Genomic DNA, 26887 nt, shown 5'->3' with positions numbered 1-26887 from the left:
CCGGAGCACGATGCATTAATCTCAACAGAGCAGATGGAGTGGGACAGGAAGTCAGGCACCAAAACAAAATGAAAACACCTGCTAAATTTCAAAATAAAACGCTCAGTGTTATCACCAGATCGTATTTCACTTAACTACAACAACAAACCGTTATGATGAGCGGAGCCAGGCCTGGAGTCAACAGGTCAGAGGTTTTCAGAGGGCCAGAAAGACAACATGGATGAGGAGAGGAGGAGGATATTTAATGATGCAGTAATTACATTGAGAAACCTCGGTCACATGACTCCAGCTGTCCCACAGTCCTGGACCGCAGCGGATCGGAGACGGACCAGACACAGATCTGGAGGAAGTCCCAGATCCAATTTGAACAGTGTGATTGATTAAAAGTGAGGTTTTAAAAGTCATCAGGTGATAATTTAGTCTTAAGTTTAATAAACACGAACGTAAGTCAGTGGATCATTTCTACTTTGCTTGACTCGTTGTGAGTCCAAGTGTAGCTGAGTGTGTTGTGTTGTCTTGTGCCGGGGACAGTGAAGCCAGACACAGTCTATCTACAGCCTGGTAAGATAACAGATTCCCCATGAGACCGAGATCCAGTCAGGCAGAACAGACATATAAACTACTGCAGCGTAAAGTAAAGGGTCATCTCGGCCAACTACTACACACAGGAGGTGAGAGACTTGGCAGGATGGTGGATGGAGTGTGTGCTCAAGCATGTGTGTGTGCAGAAAAATCTCATTCCTTCCTTGCCTGATCTCCAGGGCTGTGACTCTGTGTGTGTGTGTGTGTGTGAATGAATTTGAGATGGACATACATGAGAGAGTGTGCATTTCTATGCATGAGTGTGTGTGTGTGTGGTTTTTAGCCTTACCCTTCAGGTGGATCTTGTTTTCGGGGCTGTGCACCAACACCGAGCTAACCGAATCCAAACTGTCATAGTTGCTGCAGCCAAGAGGGCCGGTCCTTGTTTCTGTTACCTAGGAAACAGAAAAAGAACAGATCCTTATAGAAAATATGTTTCCTTTTATTTTTTTTATAAAATGCCACATTAACAGTGTGCGAGGCAGATGTTTGTTCCCATTTCTAGAAGTGAAGTATGCGGCTCGTGGCAGGCGCAGCGTGTGAAGGCAGCTGTGGGAGTGGATGTGGTGAAGCCCTCTGACAGCAGAGACAACTATCGCCATCTTTTTGCTTCACTCCCACACCTGCAGCCACAGCTGGCTGCTATGTGCCGGCTGTCTCGCGGAGGACGGCGGAGGAGGAGAGGGAGTAAGGAGAGGGAGTTTGAAAGAAAAAGCTAATGCAGCTGTTTGTGAGAGAGGATTTTAAGTTTGAAAAAAGCAGGATGAGGGGGAGAAAGAGAAGGGTGTGTTAAGTGGAGTGAATTTCAGCTGCTGGGTTCAATAACAGAAGTCTGACTGTATCATTGTTTCCTGTGTGTTTGACTCATGGTCAAAACTCATCATGTAGATGCATCTGATACTAAAGGTGTTGCATGGTTTCAATGCTTGCAAACTAATCATAAATACCTCTTCTTAACCCTGTAAAGCCTGAACCATCAAAGAATTGCCAGAAAATTGAAATTCTTTGAAAATGGAGTGTTTATTGGACCTTCTGAGAAATTAAAAAAAATTAATTAAACAACAATTTTCATACATTTCTATCATATTTGATACATCAGGCATTTTGGTGCATTTTTTTTGACTCACAGTTTCTTATTTTTTAAACAAACTAAAACGTATAAAAACAACATTTTTAGCCTATTAAACTTTGAGTTTCCTTCAAAATGTTCCCAAAGTAATTTCAAAACTAGAAATAAATTTTTCCGTATTGCAAAACAACATCATACCTATTTTGTATCTACTGCACGGCTAAAAAAATTAACTAATTTATCTTATATTTCTTCTCTGAATTGTTAAATTTTCGGTGGAAGTCAATGAGCAAAAGACAATTATTTACCAGGGAGCCCTGGCAACATTCAACCAGTGCAATCCACTTTATTTATATAGGACATTTAAAAAAAACCAATCAAGTTTAGCAAAGTACTGCACAGTGAGGTAAAATAAGAAAATAAAGTGGAATAAAGTAAAAGAATCATGATAAAACAAATTAAACACTTAAAAAGAATAAAAACACAGTAAGAGCAAATCCAAATCCAATAAAAGAACAGACGGAGACAGAGACCACACAACTCTCAAGCTTGGTTAAAAGCCAAGGAGTAAGAATATGTTTTAAAGGTGACATATCATGCAAAATGGACTTTTTAATGGTTCTCTACCTGAAATATGTGTCCCTGGCATGTCTACAAACCCCCCGGGAATGAAAAAAATCCATTCTGCCCCTGTTCTGATTTCTCCACCTTTCTGTAAATGTGTGTGAAACGAGCCGTTTCAGACTTCCGTGTTTTTGTTACGTAACAACAATATCCGGTCTGTCACGGAGTCAGAGCTCGGAGCTTGTTCAGCCCATAGACTGTATAAAATAATACTGAATCCCTCCTCCGTTTTTCATTACCTGCACACATGTGTGCTAACAAGGAGCTTAGGAGGGAGGCATGCTAGTTGTAGGCTGTCTTAATAAACACAAAGGTCGGTTTTACTCCCCACGTCTGCAGATTTGAAGATCTAGTGGAGGATTTTTATTTGTCATGGATAAGTGCTAGAGCTAATTAGCATAGCCACATAGCTACATGTTCATAGCTGTAGCTGTGTACCAAGACACACGTCTACATACTGTCAAATAAAACAACAAGCAACACAAAATCTGTGACCAATCCTTCAGAAAGGTCCTGCTGCCTTTCTGGCAAAGGTCGATTTTACTCCCCACATCTGCAGATTTGAAGATCTAGTGGATGATTTTTATTTATCATGGATACGTTCTAGCGCTAGTTAGCATAGCCACATAGCTACATGTTCGTAAGGATGGGGGTTATGTGCTCTCGCTTAAGGGTGCAAGTTAAAAGCTGAGCAGCAGCATTCTGAACTAGCTGAAGGCGTGCCAGGGAGGCCTGGTCATCAATCATCACGATACAGCAGGTTTTTATATAAAAATGCAATAAACGTTATAAATATCTCAATATCTAACCTAAATATACCTAACAATGTCATGTAAACATATTCTTCAATAATAAAAAGACTGTATGTTACTTTATGGAATGCATAATGTATGAAATTTTATAAAAATTTGATTGACAGGTCTGCAAATAAATACCTGCTGTATCAATTTTGATACACACAATTTCACACGGTTTGACTATAAATTAAGTTATGAAATATTAATTAGTTTTACATTGCATCAATACAGTAACTATTCCTCTTGAAGTTTCAGGAACAATTTGAAAGTTTTTTTCATCCAAACTTTTTCAAAATTGGCAAAAATATCCCTGAAGAACCTCGAGTGGGTCTCTGATCCACAGCTGCCATGTTGGATGCCTCAAGTGACGTCCTTCTGGTGCACACCTGGTGGATTATCCGTGCACTGCATGTATCTGATTGTATACGTCAGGTTTTTTCATTAAAAATGTATCACACTGATGATGTAGAGGTCTCAAAAACTGATGTATAAAATATGTTATGCTTGGCGTTGTTGCAGGAGTAACATACAATCATTTTGAGTTAATTAGATCAGCATTATTAGATGGAACAATTTGCACAAAATAATTTCATTAAAAAAATCAAGCAAAAAAAGGCTGTAGCTGCTATGAACTCCTCCCACTCTCACTGCATTGTGTGTGTGTCATGTTGCCCTCAGGTGCTTATGCTGTTCGAGTCATTCAGGGACATTGTGTTGCATCTTAAACCCAGGAATGCAACCAAAAACGCTGCCCCTAGTTTGACATTGCATAGTTTGTGATTAGTTATTCATTAATTATTTAGGACTATGCACTGTGTGAACTTAGTATCTACTGAAATATTAAACAGTTGAAAATTAAGGCAGTCCAAAGATGTGAAGTGTTTGGATGGACCTCATGATTACAGTGGATGTTTCTGTATAAAGCTTTATGTTTTCATTTAATTATTCATGATCTAACAGTGAACCTGCTGCTAAGGTGGTTCAGGGAAATTGGACATCTACCATCAGTGTTATGACAATGCAACCAGGTCTGCTGTAAAAACTTAATCAATCTTTATTTATATAGCAACACATCACATTATCTGAAGACGCTTTCCAAACAGCAGGTCTAGACCGTACTCCATGTTCTATTATTAACAAAGACCCAACATCAAGACAGGATAAGATCCAGTCCCATCTTACAGACAGGACTCAGTTTGATCTCATCTTAATCCACCATGAGGAGAGCACTTTGCAGCATTTAGCTAGTTACAGTGGCAAGGACAAACTTCCTTTAACAGGCAGAAACCTCCAGCAGGACCAGACTCATGTTAGACACACATCTGCTGAGACTGAGTTGGGGTTTGAAAGAGGGATAGAGGAGAATAAGAGAGAGAGAGCTGGACAGGGATATATAACCCCCCACTGCAAGAATCTTGGCATCACCTTTAAAGACCTTCACTTCAATCAACATATCAAAACCACAGTCCAGTCTTGTTTCTATCAGCTACGCAAAATCTCCCAGATCAGGCCCTTCCTTTCACACCATAACCTAGAAGTTGTCATCCATGCATTCATCACTTCCCGATTAGATTATTGTAACTCACTCTACACCTGCCTAAGCAAACACAACCTCTCAAAACTCCAGTGAGTCCAAAACACCGCTGCCAGACTCCTCACACACACCAAGAAAAGGGAACACATCACACCAATTTTAGCCTCCCTTCACTTGTTGCCTGTGGGTTTTAGAATTGACTTTAAGATTTTAACTCTCACTTTTAAAGCCATAAATGGACTGGCCCCTGAGTACCTAAGTGAATGCCTTAAAATGTATGTCCCCAACTGCTGCCTGAGATCCTCCAGAAGGTCCCTCTTGGAACTCCCAAGGGCGAAGTTAAAAACCAGAGGCGACCAGGCCTTTGCAGTCTGGAATGACCTGCTGGAGGAGATCAGGCAAGCCACATCCTTGTCCTCTTTTCAAAACACACTTTTTAAAATGTGCTTTTATTTCTTAACTCATCACTGCCTTTTTAATTTCTGCATGTTTTTTATTATTGTTTTTACTTAACTCATTTTAGCTCTCCTTACCTTTGTCATGGACATTGCACATTAAGATTCATGAAACAAATACAGATAATCATGGCGTGTATGACTTGCAGGAACTTCAAATGAATGTTATGTACATTATCTTGTGAGCCAAACACTCCAGTGGAAATATATCTAGATAAAAAACTAATGTGGAAACAAAAGACTGGATTGGCTGTTTGATGTCCTTAAAAATTGAGCATAACTGTAATTTGTAAACTTTGTTTTGTGTTTGGAGCATCGTCATGTTCTCTCTCTTACAGCCCTGCTCTGTGTTTCTGTAGAAAGAGAGGAACAAAGAAAGAAACTTAGTCATGTTTGTGTCTCACTGGGACTAAGTTGACTATTTTTTCTCTCTGAGCTGAAGTGATGTCTCTGAAGTTTCTGCCATCAAGGTCAATCAAATATTTATTGTAGCACAAATGTCTGACCTGGATATTAGTGCATCTAAGACGCACATCATGGAAACTGTGATAGAAAAACAACACGTTGTGTAAGACTCTGAGCTGAGATTAGAGCTGCTAATTAAAGAAAAAAGCAGGACTAAAGATAAATTAAAGTCAAAAAGATAGAGTGCAGAGAAAGAAAGAAAGACAAAGACCGTTAAGAAAGAATGAGCAAGGACCCAACAAATAACTAATTTCCAGAGTGAGCGCTCCAGATAGTTCAATTAGAATGAGAAGATGGATATGGAGCCATCGCCAGCTTAATCACACAATGTGGTAAATGATGCAGCCTGAGCGGGTTTCTGCCTCAGCGAGAGCCTTGTTCCTCACATCTTTACACTCTTTCATACAAAGAAAAGGACGATGGCCTTCAAGAAACTACAAAGACACACATACCCCCACAAAATGTTTCAAATAAGAACACAGAGATGAATAAAAGATTACAAAATGAAAATACAGGCCAGAAGCAGAGGGAGCTCAAAGGAGAGGGAGGAGGAGGAGGAGTTGTTCTTAAACCACACAAATCCTCTAAGATGAGTTTCACTTTAATATTGAATAAAACTCGACTGTTGTATCTTCTTCATGTTTTTTGATTGACAGCTGATCAAAATAAGTTTCTACTCAACTTAAAGCTGGGGTTGGCAGTCTCGGAAAACTTGCATGAATTTGAATGTAGCATTTCTTCAGGACTCCGTCTAACCCCTCCCCTCCTCCCTCAGAGCTCCTCCAAAACGACATGAGTCTGGTCCTGCTGGAGGTGACTGCCTGTTAAAGGAAGTTTGTCCTTGCCGCTGTAACTTGCTAAATGCTGCAAAGTGCTCTGCTCATGGTGGATTAAGATGAGATCAGACTGAGTCCTGTCTGTAAGATGGGACTGGATCTGATCCTGTCTTGTTGTTGGGTCTTTGTTAATAACAGAACATAGAGTACAGTCTAGATATGCTCTGTTTGTTAAGAGTCTTCAGACCAAGGGTTATGAACTGTTCATTTTTAGAGAGAGTTTCTACAGTGAAGCAGTTTGTTACCGACAGATATTGTGGATATGATTTACACGTCTGCTTTCCATTTGTTTGTGTTTGCAAACATTATAATTTTGTCACCGCAGCGCTGTGTTTTACTGTCTTTGTTGGCAGAAACCATGAAAGCTTTCAGAGAAGTATTACAGCAGAAACACACCGTGCTTGTTTGCAACTCAAGTGAAGAACTTCAGTGCTTATCCACCAGAGAGCTGCCACCCCCGTCTCTACCTCTGTTGAAAACTCCCAAGAGCCCTTTAACTGAGAGGATCGTTCAACCTGGACCACTTTGTTTTTAATGTTTATTCAACAAGGTGCATTATGCAAACACAGCAGAGAAGTGAGTGTTTTCTTACAAGCCTAAAAGCTTTTTTTTTTTTACGTTCCCATTTCAAGTGATGTAATCAGTCACATGTTCAGCAGCACATCTCTGTATGGGGGCCTGATTCAGACCAAAGACTGGGTACACAGGAGTGATGCAGGGAGAGGTGAGAGCAGTGTGTGTACTCCTCTATCTCAGCTGAATGAATGAAGCTGGGGGCGTCGCCTGTGAGTAAGATAACCAAGTCCTCATTGGATGGTTTTCTAAAACAGATTTGAACTTTAAGGGTCATTTTGACCCAGACGCTTTACTGTGGGTAAATTAGCTGTTCAGATCAAATATACATGTCTCTTTGATGTACTTTTTTTTGAGTGCCTTTGAATAGCCATTCAGACCCAGAGACCCAGGTGTGTGTAGAGGAGGAACTTTCTCTCCCTTGTCCTTTTCACTGTTCTCATGTCATCTCTTTGACAAACACACCAAAAATGAGCTCCAGAAGGATTACAGCTGAAGAAGCTTTATCACAGATTTTGAACTGGGGTAGTAATACAGAGAAAGAGATTTTAGAGACAGAGGATCTTTCAGAGACAGGACAATGTTATTGATGATCCAGATTGTCAATTTTCCTACGATGAGGAGGATTCAGAGGACGAGTCTGCCGTTGTCTCTCCATCAGATGAAAACCGAGGAATGCAGCAATCATTATCATCAAAATTAGTTTTCACTGAGAAAGCAACAGTTGTTTCATACTTCCCCAAAGAGAAACAAAAATGTTCTTGTAATGAGCACAATGCACGAAGATGCATCTCTGAGCACAAGAGAAGACATGAAGCCACAAATGATCCTGGACTACAGAAGAAAAGAACTCGGCAAAGCACTCGTCACTCCCAAGATCCAGAGTCGAGCCAGGCCAGCTCGATCCCCAGCAGCTGCTGCTCTCATTTAAAAGGTCAAGCTCAGGTCATCCAACCAACCTGCAATGGATCCAGTGGATACAGTTGTAAAGAAATGGAAAAGATGCCAGGTCTGTCCCACCCGAGAGGACAGTAAAACAAGTACCTCTTGTGTGAAATGCAAGAATTACTTCTGCAGAAAGCACACAGTTACATTCTGTCCATCATGTGGAGAACACTGAAAATGTTAAACATCGAAAATCTGAGAAAATAGGGCAAGTTAAATGAAAAAAAAAGTGTTCGTTTAGAGAGAAAAACATGAACTAAATAGTTCTTTAATATAGTGTTGGAATTAAAAATGTATTGTATGTCTCTTATCTAAATGTTTATATAACATAAATTAGAGTTGTTATTGGTTTAACCTGTTTTTTTACTTTTTTGAGTGGATTTTCACAGTGCGGGTCAAAATGACCCGCAACATAATGAATGTAATTTTTTTCAACATAATACAAGGGTTAAACTTCTGCGTCGAATCAACGGTGTAGCCTACGACGGGGGTCGGCGTAGCTCCTGTACCTACACAGAGGCCTACGCATGTACCTGACGTGCACTTCTTCCAAAATGTAAATACGCAGAATCGACGCAGAACGCAAGCCCTGTGATTGGTCGGCTTGGCGGCATTGTATTTCCTTCAATTACAGCACTTCCGGGATCCCCCTCATCGGCCTCCTCTCTATTCTTCCATGTAATCATGTCTGTATGATAAACAGCAACATGTATCAGCTGTAGATTAACAGAACATGCTCTGAATCTCAAAGTAAACAGAGATCGTAGCGGGAGCCTTTAGTTTCAGGTTATTTTCTTTCTTTACCACAGGTGGTTCCTAAACCCTGCAGGGCCCTATAGGCAGCAGGCTATACGGCCTGATTAAAACTCTTTTCACTCCAACATGCTGAGGTGTAGAGAGGAGTAAAGTGTTGAATGCAGGTTCCAGCTGATTTTGTTGCACTACACACATCTATTTTCTCTTGTTTCCAAAAGAGAAGCTTTCACATAAGCTGCTACAGAAGCTCCTGTTTGGTAAAAACACTAAACTAAACTGGGTTGTTTGATTTCATTTCCTCCACTTTGTTACTGGAGATAAAGATAATGTATTCCCCTCCCACCTCCCGCTGGCTGCTGCAGCGACACGCAGCCCAGAGGCGTTCATGGACACAGGTCAAGTACCTCCCACTCAGTGTCGCTTCCTCTCCCCCTGATGAGTTGATCTGGCAGAAAGCGACGCGGCAGGTGGCTCGCACACCACAGATCCTCATTTAGAAAAAAAAAAAAAAACATGTAAAGGATGCTCTTCAGAAGTAGGAGTGTGTTTGTTGGGTGTGCAGTTTGAAGAGTGTGTTTGTGGGTGGGCGGATGTGCAAAATCACTGGCTGTTCACTAAAGGACAGAGTTATTTACCTGCCTGTCAGTCTTCACCGGGGGAAAGCAGCTTTATTCATTTCATTATAGAACAAGTCCATAACAGCACTTTTTAAATTAGTTTTATTTGAATGGGATATTAAGTATACATACTGATGAGATTAGATGAATGTTTGAATCAATGAATAAAAGAAGACGTGTACCGCCTGATGTCTAATCTACATCTGTATCCGTAAATGCCACAGTCGCTCATTTTAAAGCACCGAGGAGAAAAAAATGTGTTTTGTTACGTTCCTTCATTAATATGCAAATATATGCAGCTCCATGTTCCACGATCTAATTAGATCATTTTGTCATTAGAGGAAACAGTGGAGTGAAAAAAAAAAGGAGGCTCAGGCACAGATTCCTCCTGAGTTATTGTGATTAATGACATCATTCTGCTCAGATTTTCAAGCTAGAAATAAATGAGTTCATACTTCTGAAAGTCCACCTTTGTGGCTTTGGATTGACATGTCAAATATATTTGTGGCACGTCTTGTTTGGAGACCTTGGGTTAGACTCAAAAAGTGTGGATGCAATGTTTTTGTGTTTTTTATTTTTGCATAAAAATGTGTGATTTGATATCAGGGATCAAAGCTGCAGTTTGTGAGCAGTTCTTGTGAAGAGCAGTGAGACTCAAAAGTCTGTATTATGCATGCAAATCATGTGCTTATATTTCCTGTAGTCATCAGCTGCTCTCATCACCTGCAGATCATGTCAGTCCAACAGCCTCCCTCAGAGTGAGTCCATCCTATCACTGCTGTTTTGTTTTTTTTCTCCTGGTCTGGTTCATTACCAGTTTCTCCTCCTCCCTATCACCGCCTATTTCCATCATCTTCTTCGTCATGTCACCCTCAGTCTTCCATAGCCATCCCTCCATCCACAGTTTATTTAGCTTCATTATATCACCAGCCTGAGGTGATGTCATAGGCCAACGCCTCCCCTCCCTTGGTGTCTGGACAGTGTCTAGATTTTGCTGCAGCTCAGGGGGAGATGCTGCACACACGTCATCAGGAGTGTGCAGGTGTGGTTTTATCACATGGAACTGGCTTTAGCCTCAAACAAACAACCCATGTCTGTCATCAGATGTTGACTCTGGTAAAGCCTAGTGGTTCTGTCTGTGTACGTAGGTGTGTGACATCACCTTTCACATCCGCAGCTCTCATACATCCAACCAGCAGGAACAGATATGCATAAAGAAGGAGAGAGAACTTTCTGTTTTTATGAACCATAACTCTGAAACTCTGCCTCTGGATGTTTTAAGGGCATTTAAGGGCTTAAATCAATTTTGTATCAACTTAACACTAGTTTTATTTTTGGTATTAATTTTGTTTTATTCATACTGATTTAACTAACTTCTATTTGTTTTGCGAGTCTAGTAGAATATAGATCCTCCTGATCAGATATTACTCAAATGCAAGGGAAAGCTGCTCAGTCATATTTCTACTTCAGTTTAAGTTGTGAATTTTTAAAAGGATTCTAAACCACTTTTTGAAATAATGGAAACATATTTCCACAATGCATGAGTGCATTCTCTATTTCCAGAACCTCAAACATGGACGTGAGATCAGGCCATGGCTGCTCAGGTGGAGACTCATCATCCGCCTCTGCCATATACAGTATATCCATCATTAGTCACCAACACTAAATTAACTGACTGGTCTGAGTGGCGTCTGCTTTGTGTTTGTTTTACGTTCAACATGGAGACACGCCACATACAGATATGGCAACATCATTTAGACCAGGGGTTCCCAAACTTTTCAGCCCGCGACCCCCAGAATATTGGTGCCAAAGACTCGGGACCCCCACTGTCCCTCAAAGTGATTTAATGTGTCTTCATTTAGCTGGTCTGCAGAAAATGACCCTACCTATATGAGCATGTGTCTGTGTTTCCTGTGCCGTTATGAATTAACCTGCTGCTACTGATGCTTTTGATAATTAACTGTTCACTAACCCTAAACGTAGGAGTCATCTGGCAACAAAGAAAGGCTGAAAACTCATTACTCATCACTTACTTTGTCTTACTTGCCTGTCCCATTGAAAGTTACTAACCATAGACCTTTCTGGAGTCCCTGAGCTCCCTTGTCTCGTAGGTCCCTCTGAGCTGCCGTAGACGTCCTCCTGCTGCAGACGTTCAGGACTCCAGCTGATACGGATGTGCTGGACTCCAGCGGCAACAGCTTCTACTACTCATCTCATCACTGTCACCAAGCTCTTACTCTCCTCTATCTGTCTTTCAAGACCCAACTCGGTTGAGGCATGATGTCTGTCTAACATGAGTCTGGTTCTGCTCGAGGGTGCTGCCTGTTAAAAGGAAGTTTTTCCTCTCCACTGTAACTAGTGAAATACTGCAATGTGCAATGCTCATGATGGATTAAGGTGGGGTCAGACTGAGTCTCAGCCGGTCTTGAAGTTGGGTCTCTGTTCATAATTTGACATAGAGTGGTCTAGACCTCCTATGTTTGTAAAAGCGTCTTGAGATAACGTTTGTTGTGATTTGGCGCTATACAAATAAAGATTGATCGATTGCAGTTTCTATTTTCAAGGTTTTATTTCAAGTTTAGCTACTATTTGTGTCGATATATTTTACTGGGTAAAATGTACTTTTTTTTAGATACCTTTAAAAAAAAAACATTCTGGAAGACATCTCACGACCCCCCATTTGTGTCTCCAGACCCCCCAGGGGGCCCCGACCCACACTTTGGGAACCCCTGATTTAGACAAACCACATGCAGAACTACATGAACAGAGCTTGTCTTTCAGATTGGATTTTAGGAAAGGAAATTCATTGGCTGATTTCAGAGCAAAAGGAGTGAGCAACAAGAACATTCATAGAAATGTAGAGGAGTAAAAAAAAAAAACATGATATTTCCTTTTTAAAGAAAGTTTCTCTGCATTAGTTTAGAGAAAGAAATGTTGCACGAAACCTTCAGACCCTAAGAACTGAATGTTTCTACCTGTTACTCTGACTTGTTTTAATTCTGCCTCTCGGTTTGGACAGCGTTTCACAGGATAACACTCCAGAGGAAGTTTTCTCCATCTCAGACTTGGTTGGGGTAAAATGTTTCCACCTGAAGGCAGGAGCGTCTGATTTGTAATTTCAGTTGGTTTCCTCTCAGAGTCTCTTGAGCTCCGGCTGTGATAACTCTGTTTCTGTCTTTGTTGGCAATACGATACCTCTGGGGCAGCTTTCACTTGGCTGCCTTATTTTATTCTGTTGCATCTACCTCTTGTTTTAAAGTTGCTTTTACTAAAGCTTTCTCCGTTAGCTTACTGCACTGAATGTATGAGGTGGGCGGACGGGACGACTTTCTGCTCTTTAAAAGAGTTTGGGAGAGTCATTGGTGCGTCCTTGCTGCTGACAGCTGCTGTTACTCAGACTGAGAGTGGTTTTGTAGAGATTTCTTATTATGCATTTTAAAACTCTTCTCTCTTTTATCTCCTATTGTTGACAGGAGCACATAGAAATGATAACTTCACAGAGCAGACATGGGAGTTCGTTTTTATATATATATATATAAAAAAAAAATCTAATCAGAATAACTCAGGAGCAGTTCCTGTGTGCTTGATATTCAAGTAGCATTTTAATATAGAGAAAACAGTTTCAGCAACCTGCAGAAACCGCCCCGGGGAGTTTTAAAATCGTGCTTTACTTCATTGTATTTGAGGAGTTATTTATGTTGGGACGAGCTGGAGTTCATGGGACTCAAGAACATACACGAAGAACTGTACAAACATAGATGTACAGCAGAGCTAGGACAGTGGATAGAGAAGGAAACAGGGGCGAATCCTCAGGTAATCACATGCTCCTTTTATGACTCATATTGGACTTGAACACTGGGGACTCTAGGCTCGACTCTGACTCTCCCAACTACAACACTAGAAGGCTGACATTGATGTGTCTCAACTATTTTCAGGGAGTTGAAGTACACTAAAACCCCCACACACTACAGTAGCTACATCACTAAACCTCTGCATCATTTTAACCACAGGAATTATATCTAGATGTTGCACTACATGTTGCAAAATATGTAAATAAGGTGTTTATGAGGCTTTGAGGATGTGGGTTTAGGGTCTTGTAGGACAGTTTCCTGGTTTAATGGTTTATCTCTGAAACTACAACTGTAAATTTAAATAGTATTACACATGGTTCAATGTGTATGCCCTGAAGTCTCATCTGATTAAACTGTTGAAGTCTTGTTATGGTAAGGATCTCCTTATTACCCCAGAAGCCATACCAAAGGTTTTGCAAAATTTGAATTTGTTTTTCATTCATTCATTCATTCACCTCACATCAGAAACGTCACCAAAACATTTTTTCACCTCTGCAACATCGCACGGCTCAGATCTTCTCTCTCCTCCTCTGCTGCAGAAACCTTCATCCACGCCTTCATAACCTCCAGACTTGACTATTGCAACAGCATTCTTTACAGCCTCCCCTCCACTGACCTCAAAAAACTTCACTATGTCCAGAATTCAGCTGCCCGATTACTCACCCACTCATGCTCCAGAGCCCACATCACAACTCATCCTTCAGCACCTCCACTGGCTCCCCATTCAGCACCGAATCCACTTCAAGATCCTGCTCATCAACCTACAAAGCCTTCAATAACCTCACCCCCTCTTACCTGACCGACCTCCTCAAACGTCACTCCCCATCTCGCTGCCTCAGATCCTCAGATGCCAATCTCCTGTCCCCTATCACCAAGTCCAAGCACCGCACCTTGGGGGGGCAGAGCCTTTGCCATCGCTGCCCCGACTCTCTGGAACTCTCTCCCTCCAAACATCCGCAACTCTGACTCACTTCAATCATTCAAAAACCACCTGAAGACCTACCTGTTCAAAAAAGAACACATGACCTCTACCCCCGCCTCACCTCTGTCCTTGTTCTGTTCTATCTACTCTACCTGTTTTACTTTTATCTTATGTAAAGCGACTTTGACTATTAAGAAAAGCGCTATATAAATCCTATGAATTATTATTATCATTATGATTCATTCATTCATTCATTCATCCCCCACATCATTACAATCCAAACACAGACATGTCAATATAGAGATAAAACATCATGTTAAACATGCATGTGAATCAAAGTGCAGCTTTCTTCTGACAGTGTTGAACAGATTATCACTGGGTGGATTAAAAACTGATTATCTGATCAGGAAACTGATCTGTCTGCTCTCTCCTTATCTTTGATTGTTGATTGTCAAGGCAAAATATTCTTCTAGTGCAGCAGTCACTCATTAGCCTTCCCCATCACACACAATCACAACTATTCCTGCATGCAGTGGATGTATCGTCAGCATATGGTGCGTTTCTGCATCCATCTTTGATGTAGCTGTCATGAAACGCACCATACAACACACTCAGGCATGCCCACTGCTCTGTGTCTCTTAATGCTTTCATCCTAAAGAGCTGCTTCACTGTGACAAAGCCTGTCAATGAATATTGAGATAAGCTTTGAGTCTACAGAGGTAATCTTGTTTATTTCTCTTCTCCACTGTCAGCAGCAGTCTGCACTGCAGCAAACTTTCCGTCAGGCTCAGATTCCCTGCAGCTTAAATTCTATGAAAATGTTGTGCAACAAACTTTTATTTCCGTCATTAAAATTCAATTTTGTGTTCTCACACTAATCAAACTTTTCAGTCTAGGTAAAAGCAATTTGTGCGGAGTCCGGGAGGGCTTTGTGTTCTCTGTTTCTCATACATACAGCTACTCAAGGCTCCGTCGAAAAATAAATAAATAGAAAAATATTTTCAGAGCAATCAAGTGCTCTGTGGTTGCTATTCATGTGTCTCTTGGCAACAAAAATGGTCTGGCGCACCTCTGCATGTTATGAGCGTGCATCGTGCCAATTGTACATGAAGCCCGGTATTCAAGGTACACACACAGTTGACACTTTGCAAACCCTCATTTCACTGAGATTTGCTATTTAAGTTAAAGCTTGAAAACGCAGTCCGCCCACCCACACACCTGCTGCCATCGCATGAAAGCCAACAGATCTGTTCCCATGTCGAGAAAAAGAAGAGAAGCGCTCGGTTATGCTTTGCTTTCACTTTTCAAATGGGAGAGGAAAAAAAGGATTTAAACAAGGTAAAGCAAAGCAGAGGAGGTAATAGGATTTATTTTTCAGCCTTCTCCTTTGAGTGGGTTTTAACAAAGCTGTTCCTCTTTGCCATTAATGATGAAAAGGGCTGGTAAAAACCTGATGGTGGGCTGTTTGGGATAAGTGACAATCAAACAACTCAGGGCAAGTCAAGTGTTGAGTGTGGAGGTGACTGAAACAAACCAAAGAACAAGCTGAAAAGGTGATATAACACCTCAATCAGTCCCTCCAGGATTTTGCAGGGGATTGTTGTGGCCCAAAAAGCCTGATTTTGTGACAGCTTTTTGAAAAAAAAATAGATTTTTGGGGGGGGGGGGAATTTTTTCCCCAGTAAGTAAGTAAGTAAGTAAGTAAGTAAGTAAGTAAGTAAGTAAGTAAGTAAGTAAGTAAGTAAGTAAGTAAGTAAGTAAATAAGTAAGTAAGTAAGTAAGTAAGTAAGTAAGTAAGTAAGTATGTAAGTAAGTAAGTAAGTAAGTAAGTAAGTAAGTAAGTAAGTAAGTATGTAAGTAAGTAAGTAAGTAAGTAAGTAAGTAAGTAAGTAAGTCAGTAAGTAAGTAAGTAAGTAAGTAAGTAAGTAAGTAAGTATGTAAGTAAGTAAGTAAGTAAGTAAGTATGTAAGTAAGTAAGTAAGTATGTAAGTAAGTAAGTAAGTAAGTAAGTATGTAAGTAAGTAAGTAAGTAAGTATGTATGTATGTATGTAAGTAAGTAAGTATGTATGTATGTATGTAAGTAAGTAAGTAAGTAAGTAAGTATGTAACTAAGTAAGTATGTAAGTAAGTAAGTAAGTATGTAAGTAAGTAAGTATGTAAGTAAGTAAGTAAGTATGTAAGTAAGTATGTAACTAAGTAAGTAAGTATGTAAGTAAGTAAGTAAGTATATAAGTAAGTAAGTAAGTGAGTAAGTATGTATGTAAGTAAGTGAGTAAGTATGTATGTAAGTAAGTAAGTAAGTATGTAAGTAAGTATGTAAGTAAGTATGTGAGTAAGTATGTGTGTAAGTAAGTAAGTAAGTATGTAAGTAAGTATGTAAGTAAGTAAGTAAGTATATAAGTAAGTAAGTAAGTAAGTATATAAGTAAGTAAGTAGGTGAGTAAGTATGTAAGTAAGTAAGTGAGTAAGTATGTATGTAAGTAAGTAAGTAAGTATGTAAGTAAGTAAGTATGTAAGTAAGTAAGTAAGTATATAAGTAAGTAAGTAAGTAAGTGAGTAAGTATGTATGTAAGTAAGTAAGTGAGTAAGTATGTATGTAAGTAAGTAAGTAAGTATGTAAGTAAGTAAGTATGTATGTAAGTAAGTAAGTAAGTATGTAAGTAAGTAAGTATGTATGTAAGTAAGTAAGTAAGTATGTAAGTAAGTATGTAAGTAAGTATGTAAGTATTTAAGTAAGTAAGTAAGTAAGTAAGTAAGTAAGTAAATAAGTAAGTAAGTAAGTAAGTAAGTAAGTAAGTATGTAAGTAAGTAAGTAAGTATGTAAGTAAGTAAGTAAGTAAGTAAGTAAGTATGTAAGTAAGTAAGTAAGTATATAAGTAAGTAAGTAAGTAAGTGAGTAAGTATGTATGTAAGTAAGTAAGTGAGTAAGTATGTATGTAAGTAAGTAAGTAAGTATGTAAGTAAGTAAGTATGTATGTAAGTAAGTAAGTAAGTATGTAAGGAAGTATGTAAGTAAGTATGTAAGTATTTAAGTAAGTAAGTAAGTAAGTAAGTAAGTAAGTAAGTAAGTAAGTAAGTAAATAAGTAAGTAAGTAAGTAAGTAAGTAGGGTTGCTGGTTCGAGTCCCAGTATGGACGAAGTTTGGCAAGTGGACTGGTGGCTGGAGAGGTGCTGGTTCACTTGCCTGGGAACTGCTGAGGTCCCCTTGAGCAAGGCAACAAACCCCCAACTGCCTGAGGTGCGCTGGTTGATGGCAGCATCCTCACTCTGACATTTCTCCCTAATTGCATGTCCACTGCATGTGTGTGTGCATTGTATGTATATACCAAAAACTGTGCATGTAGCATGACCGGAAAATAACATGAGTGAAAAAATGTAATTTCCCCCTGGAGATCAATAAAGTAAGTTCTTCTTCTTCTTAAACAGTAGAAGTAGTAAACAGACGTCCCCCGGTTGTGTCTTTCTCACTAACGCACACCGTGGGGTAAAAATCATCAATGAAGATGAGACAGATGCATGGAGGAGGGGAGAGCTGGTTCATAAAGAACATCTGCTGCAGGTAGAGACCAAGCTAACACTGAGCCCCTCAAATAATAACTCTAGTATCTATAAATAACAACGTTGACATGGTCACTTGTCCTGCTTGCTGTCCTCCCTCTTCACCCGTTCTCCGTGTGTGTTTTGTAGTTGAAAAGTGCCGATCAAGTGAGGATTTATGTCTATGTTTTTAAATATTAATCCCTCTTATTAATCTTTTTTTGTTTTGTATGTAGATATTCTGTTTCTACATTGACACTTCGTCTTTGTGTTTATAATTTTCTATGGAGGGTCACTCGACAAGCCTGTTAGGGTTTTTTTTGGCTCCTCCTGCACATAACATGTTAGTGGTTAATTTCATTATTGAATTGTATCTGTTATATCTTGGCTCGTGTTATTGAACATGCAATGTTTGTTTTGTTCTTTTATATGTGCAATAAATAAATAAAATAAAATAAAAAAATGTTCCAAGGAAGTGAAATTGATGACAAAACCGATGACGTACAGGGGCTGAGGTTAAGGTAATTGGTCAAATATGCAGGAAAGTTGGGGTGATTGTATAAAATTGCAAGGCCACGCAAAATCCAGCATCCTTGTTCCAAACCAAAGAGCTTTTTGAGGAAAATAAAAGATAATTAGTGTGTTTTTAACTCTCATGTGATATCCTCCTCACACCCACAGAAGAGCACATGTGTATGTGCAGCTGAGTCCAGATGGCTTACAGGTACAGTAGAGTACAGTGTGCAGCATAAATATACTTCTCCCACTGGGACTTAAGAGGAACTTGACATTTGCTACGCTTTACTGCCTCTGTGGGCCACCGCGCATACGCTGTGCTTTAATGCAGCCTGCCGTTTTTAAAATATGACCTTGCAAGCTTTCTCGCTCGTCTCTCGGCTGGCCTTTTGAGGAATGATGCACCTTGAGAATAATCTGTTTGCGTGCGTACCTTTGGAGCAAGAGGGACTATTTGTTACAGGTGCAGCGTGGAGTAATATATCCCAAAGGTAAAGCTTTATAGAAGTGTTAATGTTTCCATGTCCTCCCTGATACGTGCATGTTTGTGGACCTGGAGGACTGCAAACACATGCATTTGCATAAGGACTACATTAATAAAGTAATGCATTGGGAAACAGAGTGTAAGTAAGCTCATTTGCTCACTGCATGAATGTGTGAAGTACCTTGATGGCAGAAGTGGCGATTTGGAGGTGGTGCAGTCGCCTGAGGGTGCTTTCTCGATCGGTGAAGTAGGAAGCAGCCAGCTGATGGAGCAGCTCCAGAGACACCACCGAGCTGTTGCTGCTACCCTCCGACTTCTTATTCAGCCTCTGCTTGTCCAGGAAAATGGTCAAAGACTCCTCTCCTGTTGGATCAATAAACAATTAACAAATGCAGTGAGTGGTTGAGCTTCTTCATTCCTGTTAGGTATGACTGGTTTACTGTGTGATGAATTAAAACAAAGCAAAGGCCCATTTTTTTATTGATAGTAATCATAGGAAGTATTGAATCCTCTCCTCTGTGTGATAACAAAGAGAGAATAACTGAGGGGTCACTTCTATTATAGAATTCCACCATGTGAAGGAAACGGGTCGATGATATTTGTGGAATTCTGCCTCTCTGATGACATTTCTTTGGCAGACCTTCTTTTCTGTGTCACTGCGGTTTTGTGGTTCGTCTGCAGACAGAACGTATTTGCTTTTGCTTCTCTTCCTTTCATCAGACCTTTAAAGAACTATTAACACTGAATGTATGCATTTTAAAAAGTCTGAGCTCTCGTCATTTCTGCCACTTGTGATACTCTGTAAGAAAAATGACGTCTGCTCACTGTGATAACTGTTTTTTTTTCTTCTTCTCTTGCAGAATAAAATACATCGCTATTTAAAACACACAAGTATATGTCTTCTAGGCAATCTTCTGTTCCCTTAACAGCTGCTGACTTTTGTTGACTCACTGAAGTCAGAGCTGGCATGGTTCAGTGTATCTGCTGGAAAAGCTCCAACCTCACAACTTGTTGTTTATCCAATGTACAATCTTTAATTGGTCAGAGTTGAAGCAGCATTTGAATAGGACACTAACGAGTTAGAGAGAACAAGGAGAACTAGACTGCTTGTTGAAGAGAGTATTTTAAATCTTACTGACATCAGCTACAGTAGCGCCATTAAAGTATGGCGAATGTCAGCTCACCATCATGTCATTGTGAGTTATTCCCCAATCTATTTGTCTTCTGGAAACTTTGCATGCATGAGTTACTTTTGTAGATATTTGTTTATTGTTTTTCCTGTGTTAATTGTGGTCTTTTCCCCCTGTGTTTCATGCCTTGTTTTCTTTATTTCTTGTGTATTTACTCTTCTTTTTCCTAGTTTGGTTTCCTGTTTTATTTTGTACTTTTTGATCCCTGTGTATCTGGAATAGTTTACTTCCTGCCCTTGTGTGTGTCCCTCCAGTTTGATTGCACCCTCATTAGTTCCACCTGTGTCTCGTTGTCTCACCTGTGTCTGATTGCCCTGTTAGTATTTAGTCTCTGTGTTTCCTTCCTTCTGTCTTCCTCTGTTCCCAGTGTTCTTGTTTTTCCATGGATTTGTATTAAGTATTTTTTTTTAAATCTCCTTTTGTTTTTTTCTTAATGAAACCTTTCTTTTAAATCTGCATTTTGGATCCTCTTCTTTTGTTTTTGCCTAAATGTGACACTTGGTATGCATGCTAACTAGCTAAGACTGACGCTGCGACGGGGGTAGACAGTCACCATTCAGTCATTAAGCTACTTAATTCATTTATTTAACCTTGCTCTACAATGTGGGTACTATAAGACTTAAATCTGCTCATCTTACTCATTCTGTTCTGTTACCTGTCATGAGTTACCTTTTGTTTTTGTGTTGCATTTCTATGTTGCTATCCTTCTTAGATTTCTAGTTTTTGTAAATTTCTTAGGTCCTCCTTGTGTCTTGTGGTACCTTCTCTAGTGTTGTATTCTTTGTGTTTTCCAGTCTATCGTGTTTCCTGTTTTATTTTGTACTTTTTGATCCCTGTGTATCTGGAATAGTTTACTTCCTGCCCTTGTGTGTTACCCTCCACGTTGATTGCACCCTCATTAGTTCCACCTGTGTCTCGTTGTCTCACCTGTGTCTGATTGCCCTGTTAGTATTTAGTCTCTGTGTTTCCTTCCTTCTGTCTTCCTCTGTTCCCAGTGTTCTTGTTTTTTCCATGGATTTGTATTAAGTATTTTTTTTAAATCTCCTTTTGTTTTTTTGTTAATGAAACCTTTCTTTTAAATCTGAATTTTGGTCCCTCTTCTTTTGTTTTTGCCTAACCGTGACACTTGTTATGCATGCTAACTAGCTAAGACTGCCACTTCTCTATCGGCACACTGTATGGGTGGTGAATTTTTTTTATAATGCAACAGTTCAGAAGATATTAAGATTACGAGTTTTGCCCAAATAAGGACATGACTGACATGACTGACTTGACTGACGGGTGGGAACACTGTAGCTGTTGGCTAGGAGGCTCAAAGCCCACCTCTTTACCTCACACTAAGTTAGATTGAGTTCAGCATTTCCAATATGGCTCCCACCGATGATTGGCTTCAAAACAGCGCTTCAGGAACAGATGGGTGACGTCACGGATACTATGTCCATTCATTATACAGTCTATGGCTGTGACGGGGCGAGATAGCCACCATTCATTCAATAGGTTACTTTATTTATTTCACCTTGTTCTGTAATGTGAGAACTATAAGACTTAAATCTGCTCATCTTCCCATTTCAGTTTGGTTATCCCCCTGCAGCCTGCTTTTTCTCTCTGACTCTCTCTGTGTCTGAATTTTCGATCCACCAAACATTTTTTGAAGACGCCCCAATTACAAAATATCTTTGCAATCTTTCACTTGATAATCTGTTATACGACAGGTGATCTGCGTGTGAACGAAGCTTGTTGATAACGTAGAATTTTTCTATCCAAAATTGCCCACCTTAAAGATGCTTTCATATATGTGTGAGAAACACCTCTAACATCGCTGTTAAGTCCAAGCTGCATTGCCTGAGTTTGGTTGAGATGAGGAATAAGCTACCAAACCAAGGTGTTTGCTGCATCTCTGCCTAAAGTAATCTAAAGCTAGCATGGGTAGTAGCTTGAATTTAAAGCTCCTGTGAGGAGTTTTTGTCCCCCCCTTTGAACAAACTGGTAGGTCTAAGTTATTTGCAGATTTTTTTAGTACATGATAGTTTTTCTTCAACACATTTTTAACCTTTTTATCCTTTTTTCACTCCTCAAGAATCCTTGCTATGGAAAATATGAAAAAGCAGGCATTTTGCCTTGTCTGACACCTACCTAGCGCCAGCATTAATACCTAAAAATACCTTTTAATAGAGATATTCAACCTCTACATGGTCTGGTTTGGTTTTGAAGTCCACATAGGATGCATCAGTGTCTATTTCAGTTGCTTTCATAACCAGCTAAAAACTCTTCAATGAGCTCTAAGTCTGAAGAAGTATTTGAGGAGGACGTTAGTTATTGTCAGTAATTAGAACTGATTGCATTTACACTGTCATCAAAGTTTTGTATTCAACAAAACTATCCCCTTCACAATGTTCACCAATCTGATGTATTCTGCCCAAATCTGACAGACACACAGCTTGTTTTGTAAAGCACAGTTTACAGATATTAAAAGTATAAGTTCTGTGAGTGACCTCAGCTGTAAAACAACAGACATTAACATGAGCTCTGATGTAACAGCTCACTCCCTTCTTACTACTGTATATTTTACTATATTTATCCTCCTCTCTTTTATCTGTGTCATGAATGGAGTGTGAAATATATGCATCACAAAACACACTTAAATATGCGTCCATGGAGCCTCTTAGCCCGAGGAAGTGAATGCTTGCTAAATCAATTCATGCATGCAGTGAATAAATGTGTAAAATAACTGATAAAACCGCAGTATTAGTTACACCTTGTTACGTTTTTGTGCAAAGACTGAAGAAGTCTTCCTTGCAAACACATGTCAAATTACAGTAATGATGTGACAGTATTAAGGCGCCATGTTATAAGATGTACTTCAGTAACTAACTTTAGAAACTATCAGCACAAGGAACTAGGCTTTTAAAGAGCTCCACTTGAAGAGGAAAAAGTGCTCTTTGACTTTTCTTTTTCTTTTTATGGTGAAGGGACTAAATGACTCTGACCAAACCTTGAGCTGCACCAGATCAATACTGACAAATTACTTTAGAACACTAGGCTATTGGAAGTTTTTAAGGAGACCTTTTAAAAAGCTTGAACTTCTCACAATAATCGTAAATGGTCTCTCTACAAATAAAAAAAATCACACTGAAGAGGAACTGAAATGCAGCTTGTGTCCTGCCTCCATTTTCACTTGGGATGAATGGTTGTCCTTGGTACTTTAATCCCAGCTGGTTAGTCAAAACTCTTCTTATGCAGTGGTCACAATATTTAATTTGTCTATTTTTCTTTCCTTTGACAGAATAATTAACTTGGTGAGGTGGAAAGGTTTGTGAGGGAGGATATGTGCAACCTTTAGTAGGCAGATGTCTACACCAATAGCCCACCATGGAACAGGCCTGTGTCCACAGCAGTGCATGTGACTTATACTAACAATCCTATTAAAAAACCTACAAGCTTTCATTGTTTAGATATAAGGCAAATAGGTGATTACAGACACAGCCCAAGAACAAGAATGGCCAAATGACCACTGAATAAAGCAAACACTGTGTATAGTGTATGCAAGGGATAATGTATTATGAGTGGGTGGTTGTGGGAAATGGAATTCCAGCAAGGTGACACATAAGTGAAGTGTAGGGGTCTAGCATCAGACTTCCATCTGTGTCCAGTTGATCTATGATCAGCTAACAGCAACCAGTTGCGTTTTCAGAACGTAGCATGGACCAGGGAAGCTGGAGACATGTCACCAAGGTTTTCCCACGGTAATCACTGAATCAAGGATTCTCCTCCTCCTCCTCTCCTCAACCATGTTGTCTTCCTGGTCCTCTGAAAACCTCTGACCTGTTGACTCCAGGCCTGGCTCCGCTCATCATGACGGTTTGTTGTTGTAGTTAAGTGAAATACGATCTGGTGATAACACAGAGTGTTTTATTCTGAAAATTAACCGGATGTTTTCATTTTGTTTTGGTGAAACCTGACTTCCTGTCCCGCTCCATCTGCTCTGTTAAGATTGATGCCTCGTTCATCCAGCAAAAATAGAAGTTTGCAGCTGGAACACAACAGAGCGGATCCAGTGGAAGTTAACACATTGACTAGAAGATGCTGTGAGCTGGACCGGAGACAGACTGGACACATCTGATCGAATTTGGATGTTAGTCTAAACATTAGTCCTTTTTCTGTTGTCACTCTTCAGAGATGCAGAAAACAACAGCAGCACTTCCCTGTTACTTTTATGTTGGCATACTCTCTCACTCAACCTATAACAGTGCCAACGTTGTGTTTTGCTTTGTTGTTGTTTGTTGCTGGTTTTTTTCCCCATAAGTTTGGTCATCTGACTCAGCACCTTATGTTTTCATATCCCTTGGTATTTTCTGCACAGGTGTCATACTCCTCTCTTCTCTGACTGATTATTAACCCTTAAAGACCTAAACCATCTTTGATTCAAGATTCAAACGTTTTTATTGTCAATTTTCACTGTATATACGAGACATACAGGAAAAACGAGATGCTGTTTCTCTCTTCGAGCTTTTAAATATCTAAAATCTAAATATAAAATACAATAAAATATAATAAAATACAGTATATAAAAACAGCCTATGTACACAGTGCAGGTAGTGCAGTGACAGTTTAAAAATGGACACTGTAAATAGATAACAGTGCAAATGATATTAAGGCGCCAGACTCTCCTGAAGTTATTTTGAAAAATGCTGAATGAGACAAATGTGGTATCAGTGGAAAGCTGAGAATGTCCGCCGTAACTGAGTTTTTAAAGCTTGTTGATTGGATTAGCGGTATCAGACATTTAAGAACAAGTAGCCGGCGGTGGCTGTCTAGGTCTTTGAGGGTTAACCACCAAGCTAAGTTTGTGTTCTCCAAACAAATTGAGAGTTATTATAAAAATATCCTCACTTGTTCAGCAAACTTTTGCCAACAGGACAGTGAAATAGTAATTTTTATAATTTGTTTACAAGTTTCTGATATGACGTGTGATCTGGTCGTCCCTGGTGTGGCTTTTGCTATTCAGAATTCATTACTGTTGTCGATGTGTCTTGACCAATGAGAATGAGGTAGTTAACCCAGCCAGGTGATTAGAAAGCCTGGAAATGAAAGCTGTTACTGCGAGGCCTTTAAGACAATTAATTTACTTTGTCCAAAGTAACATCTGTGCAAAACTCTACTTCACAGCCCGATGTAACCCCTGGCTGGGGAGCCAAGCATAAAAGGCAAGAGGCAGAGAGAGATAGAGAGAGAGATTGAAACAGTAGAACAAAAGAGAAATTGAGAGTGTGGATGTGTGCAGCCTCGGTCTAATCAGTATGCAGACGAGCTCAGCCCATTTAGTCGAGGCTGTTAATTACATATAGAGTCTAACTATCAGTCTGCCGCTGAATTCATCTCTGCTCTGTCTCCCACTCTAATGCTCTAGTGTGTACATCCAGTGATAAGTAGCAGCGATGTGAGGTGTCTGTGCATGCAAGCCGAACACGTCGGTGAAATAACAGAGAGACTGTGGGGAGACGGCGTGAAGAAAACAGAATTTGTCTTTGGATGTGAACGGCGTGTCGATGGGGCGGTAGCTAACGTGTCCTGCCTTAGAAGATGTATGGCAATGTCAGATTCAAATGATAGTGTTTTGTCATAATTTAAAGCCCATTATACTTCTTCTAAGCAAGAAAATATCCCCTGCTATTTTATACATTCAGTCTGTATTACAGTGTGACTGAGAGGCTTGTAAATCTCTGACTCTGATGAAATGGATGCTGTAGGTACTGAGGTGTTTATACTCACTATCAATTTTCTACAAGCCCTTTTATGAGGGGAAAAAAAAAAGCTGTAAAAGCGCTCTCATATATCTGTGCTGCTATGTGATGACCAGGATGAGCAGTGTATCAATATCATGAGGTCGGCACAGCGAACGCAACACAGGTCTCAGTCTCATTTTGTGAGGCGCGCTCGATCAATACTGCTGGCGATTCTGTTTTGTGAGTTACTTCTCCCCCCGGGGGTGTTGAGGTTAAAAAGAAATCCAATAAGAAGAAATATATATGCGAAAAAAATGGGTCAATTTAATCCCTTTTTTTTCTGCTTTCTAAGGCTGATGCAGCTGCAGCTAATGTTCATCAGAGGGAGGATGAGTGGAAAATTACTGAAGGAAATAACCTTGGTTGAATGCTGCAGGTGCAGGGTGTGGTATTGTTGCTCTCTCTGCCTTTCACTTGACATTTTTCACTTGAGGAAAAAAAAACACATCAAGAGCAGAGATCCTCCATCCTTCCTGCAGAGCTACACTAACATGAGCTGTAACTCTGTGTTTTTTTTTTTATTATGAAGTCCTCTGAGACCCGGAACGAGTCGCTCCTCTATTTTTAGGTGTGCCTCGACACCCTCCTAACCCTAGAATAAAGGCGAGTGTGTCACCTGCAGTTCTCTCTTACCTCCCAGGGTAGCAGAAATCAGGAAGTGGGTCCCGTACTTCTTGATGAGGTTTTCGTTGATTTGCTGCAGGGTCGGCCGTCGCCCCAGTAACCGCAGGTTGCGTAGGAACTCTGGCGCTAAGGGCAATGGAGCTTTGAGGAAATCTCTCTTCTCTGTTGCCAGGCTGTTCACCTTCCAGTGGCTGAACTCCCTGAAATGATGCATACATTATACATTAAGAGGTGAATACTACAGCGTGTCATAAAACATTCACACGATCACACATGAACAAAGCTGAAAAGGTACTTCAGAGGGAAAAAGGAAAGGAGGTTAAAGCTGCTACATGAAAGCCAAATGTCCCTTAGATGTTTAGTTTTTTTCTGTATGCAAATAAATTATGAACATGTCCTTTACTCCATATTATCTGACTGTGTCATATGTCATCATTATCCAATATACACTACCAGTCAAAAGTTTGGAAACACCTTCTCATTCAAGGGTTTGTATTTATTCTAATTATTTGAAACACTGTAGATTAATACTGAAGACAACAAAACTATGAAAGAACATATATGGAATTATTTAATTAAGAAACCACAATATTTGAACCTTATTTCATAAATAAGAATTGGATTTTCCAATCTCCTTTTGCTGTTTTGGAGGGATACCTTTTGCCCTTTCCTTCTCTGAGGAGGGCTCGTGGCATGGTGCCATATATCTGTTGACCTCTTTACCAA

The 26887-nt window shown here is 39.9% G+C and overlaps 1 protein-coding gene across 1 annotated transcript in view; it reads right to left on the bottom strand.

The window, feature by feature from the left end:
• Positions 1-26887, bottom strand: part of brinp2 (bone morphogenetic protein/retinoic acid inducible neural-specific 2) — a 330627-nt gene that overhangs the window by 119231 nt on the left and 184509 nt on the right. The window contains exons 3-5 of the mRNA XM_034702125.1: positions 26171-26361; positions 18746-18927; positions 872-977 (exon numbers count right to left, since the gene is read on the bottom strand). Of these exons, the coding sequence (XP_034558016.1) occupies positions 872-977; positions 18746-18927; positions 26171-26361 (479 nt within the window). The remainder of the gene's footprint in view (positions 1-871; positions 978-18745; positions 18928-26170; positions 26362-26887) is intronic.

The sequence above is a fragment of the Notolabrus celidotus genome, chromosome 15, assembly GCF_009762535.1.
Source record: "Notolabrus celidotus isolate fNotCel1 chromosome 15, fNotCel1.pri, whole genome shotgun sequence".
In the NCBI taxonomy this organism is placed as follows: domain Eukaryota; kingdom Metazoa; phylum Chordata; class Actinopteri; order Labriformes; family Labridae; genus Notolabrus; species Notolabrus celidotus.
Note: the sequence above shows the minus strand (reverse complement) of the source record. Positions and strands in the feature narration are given on the sequence as shown.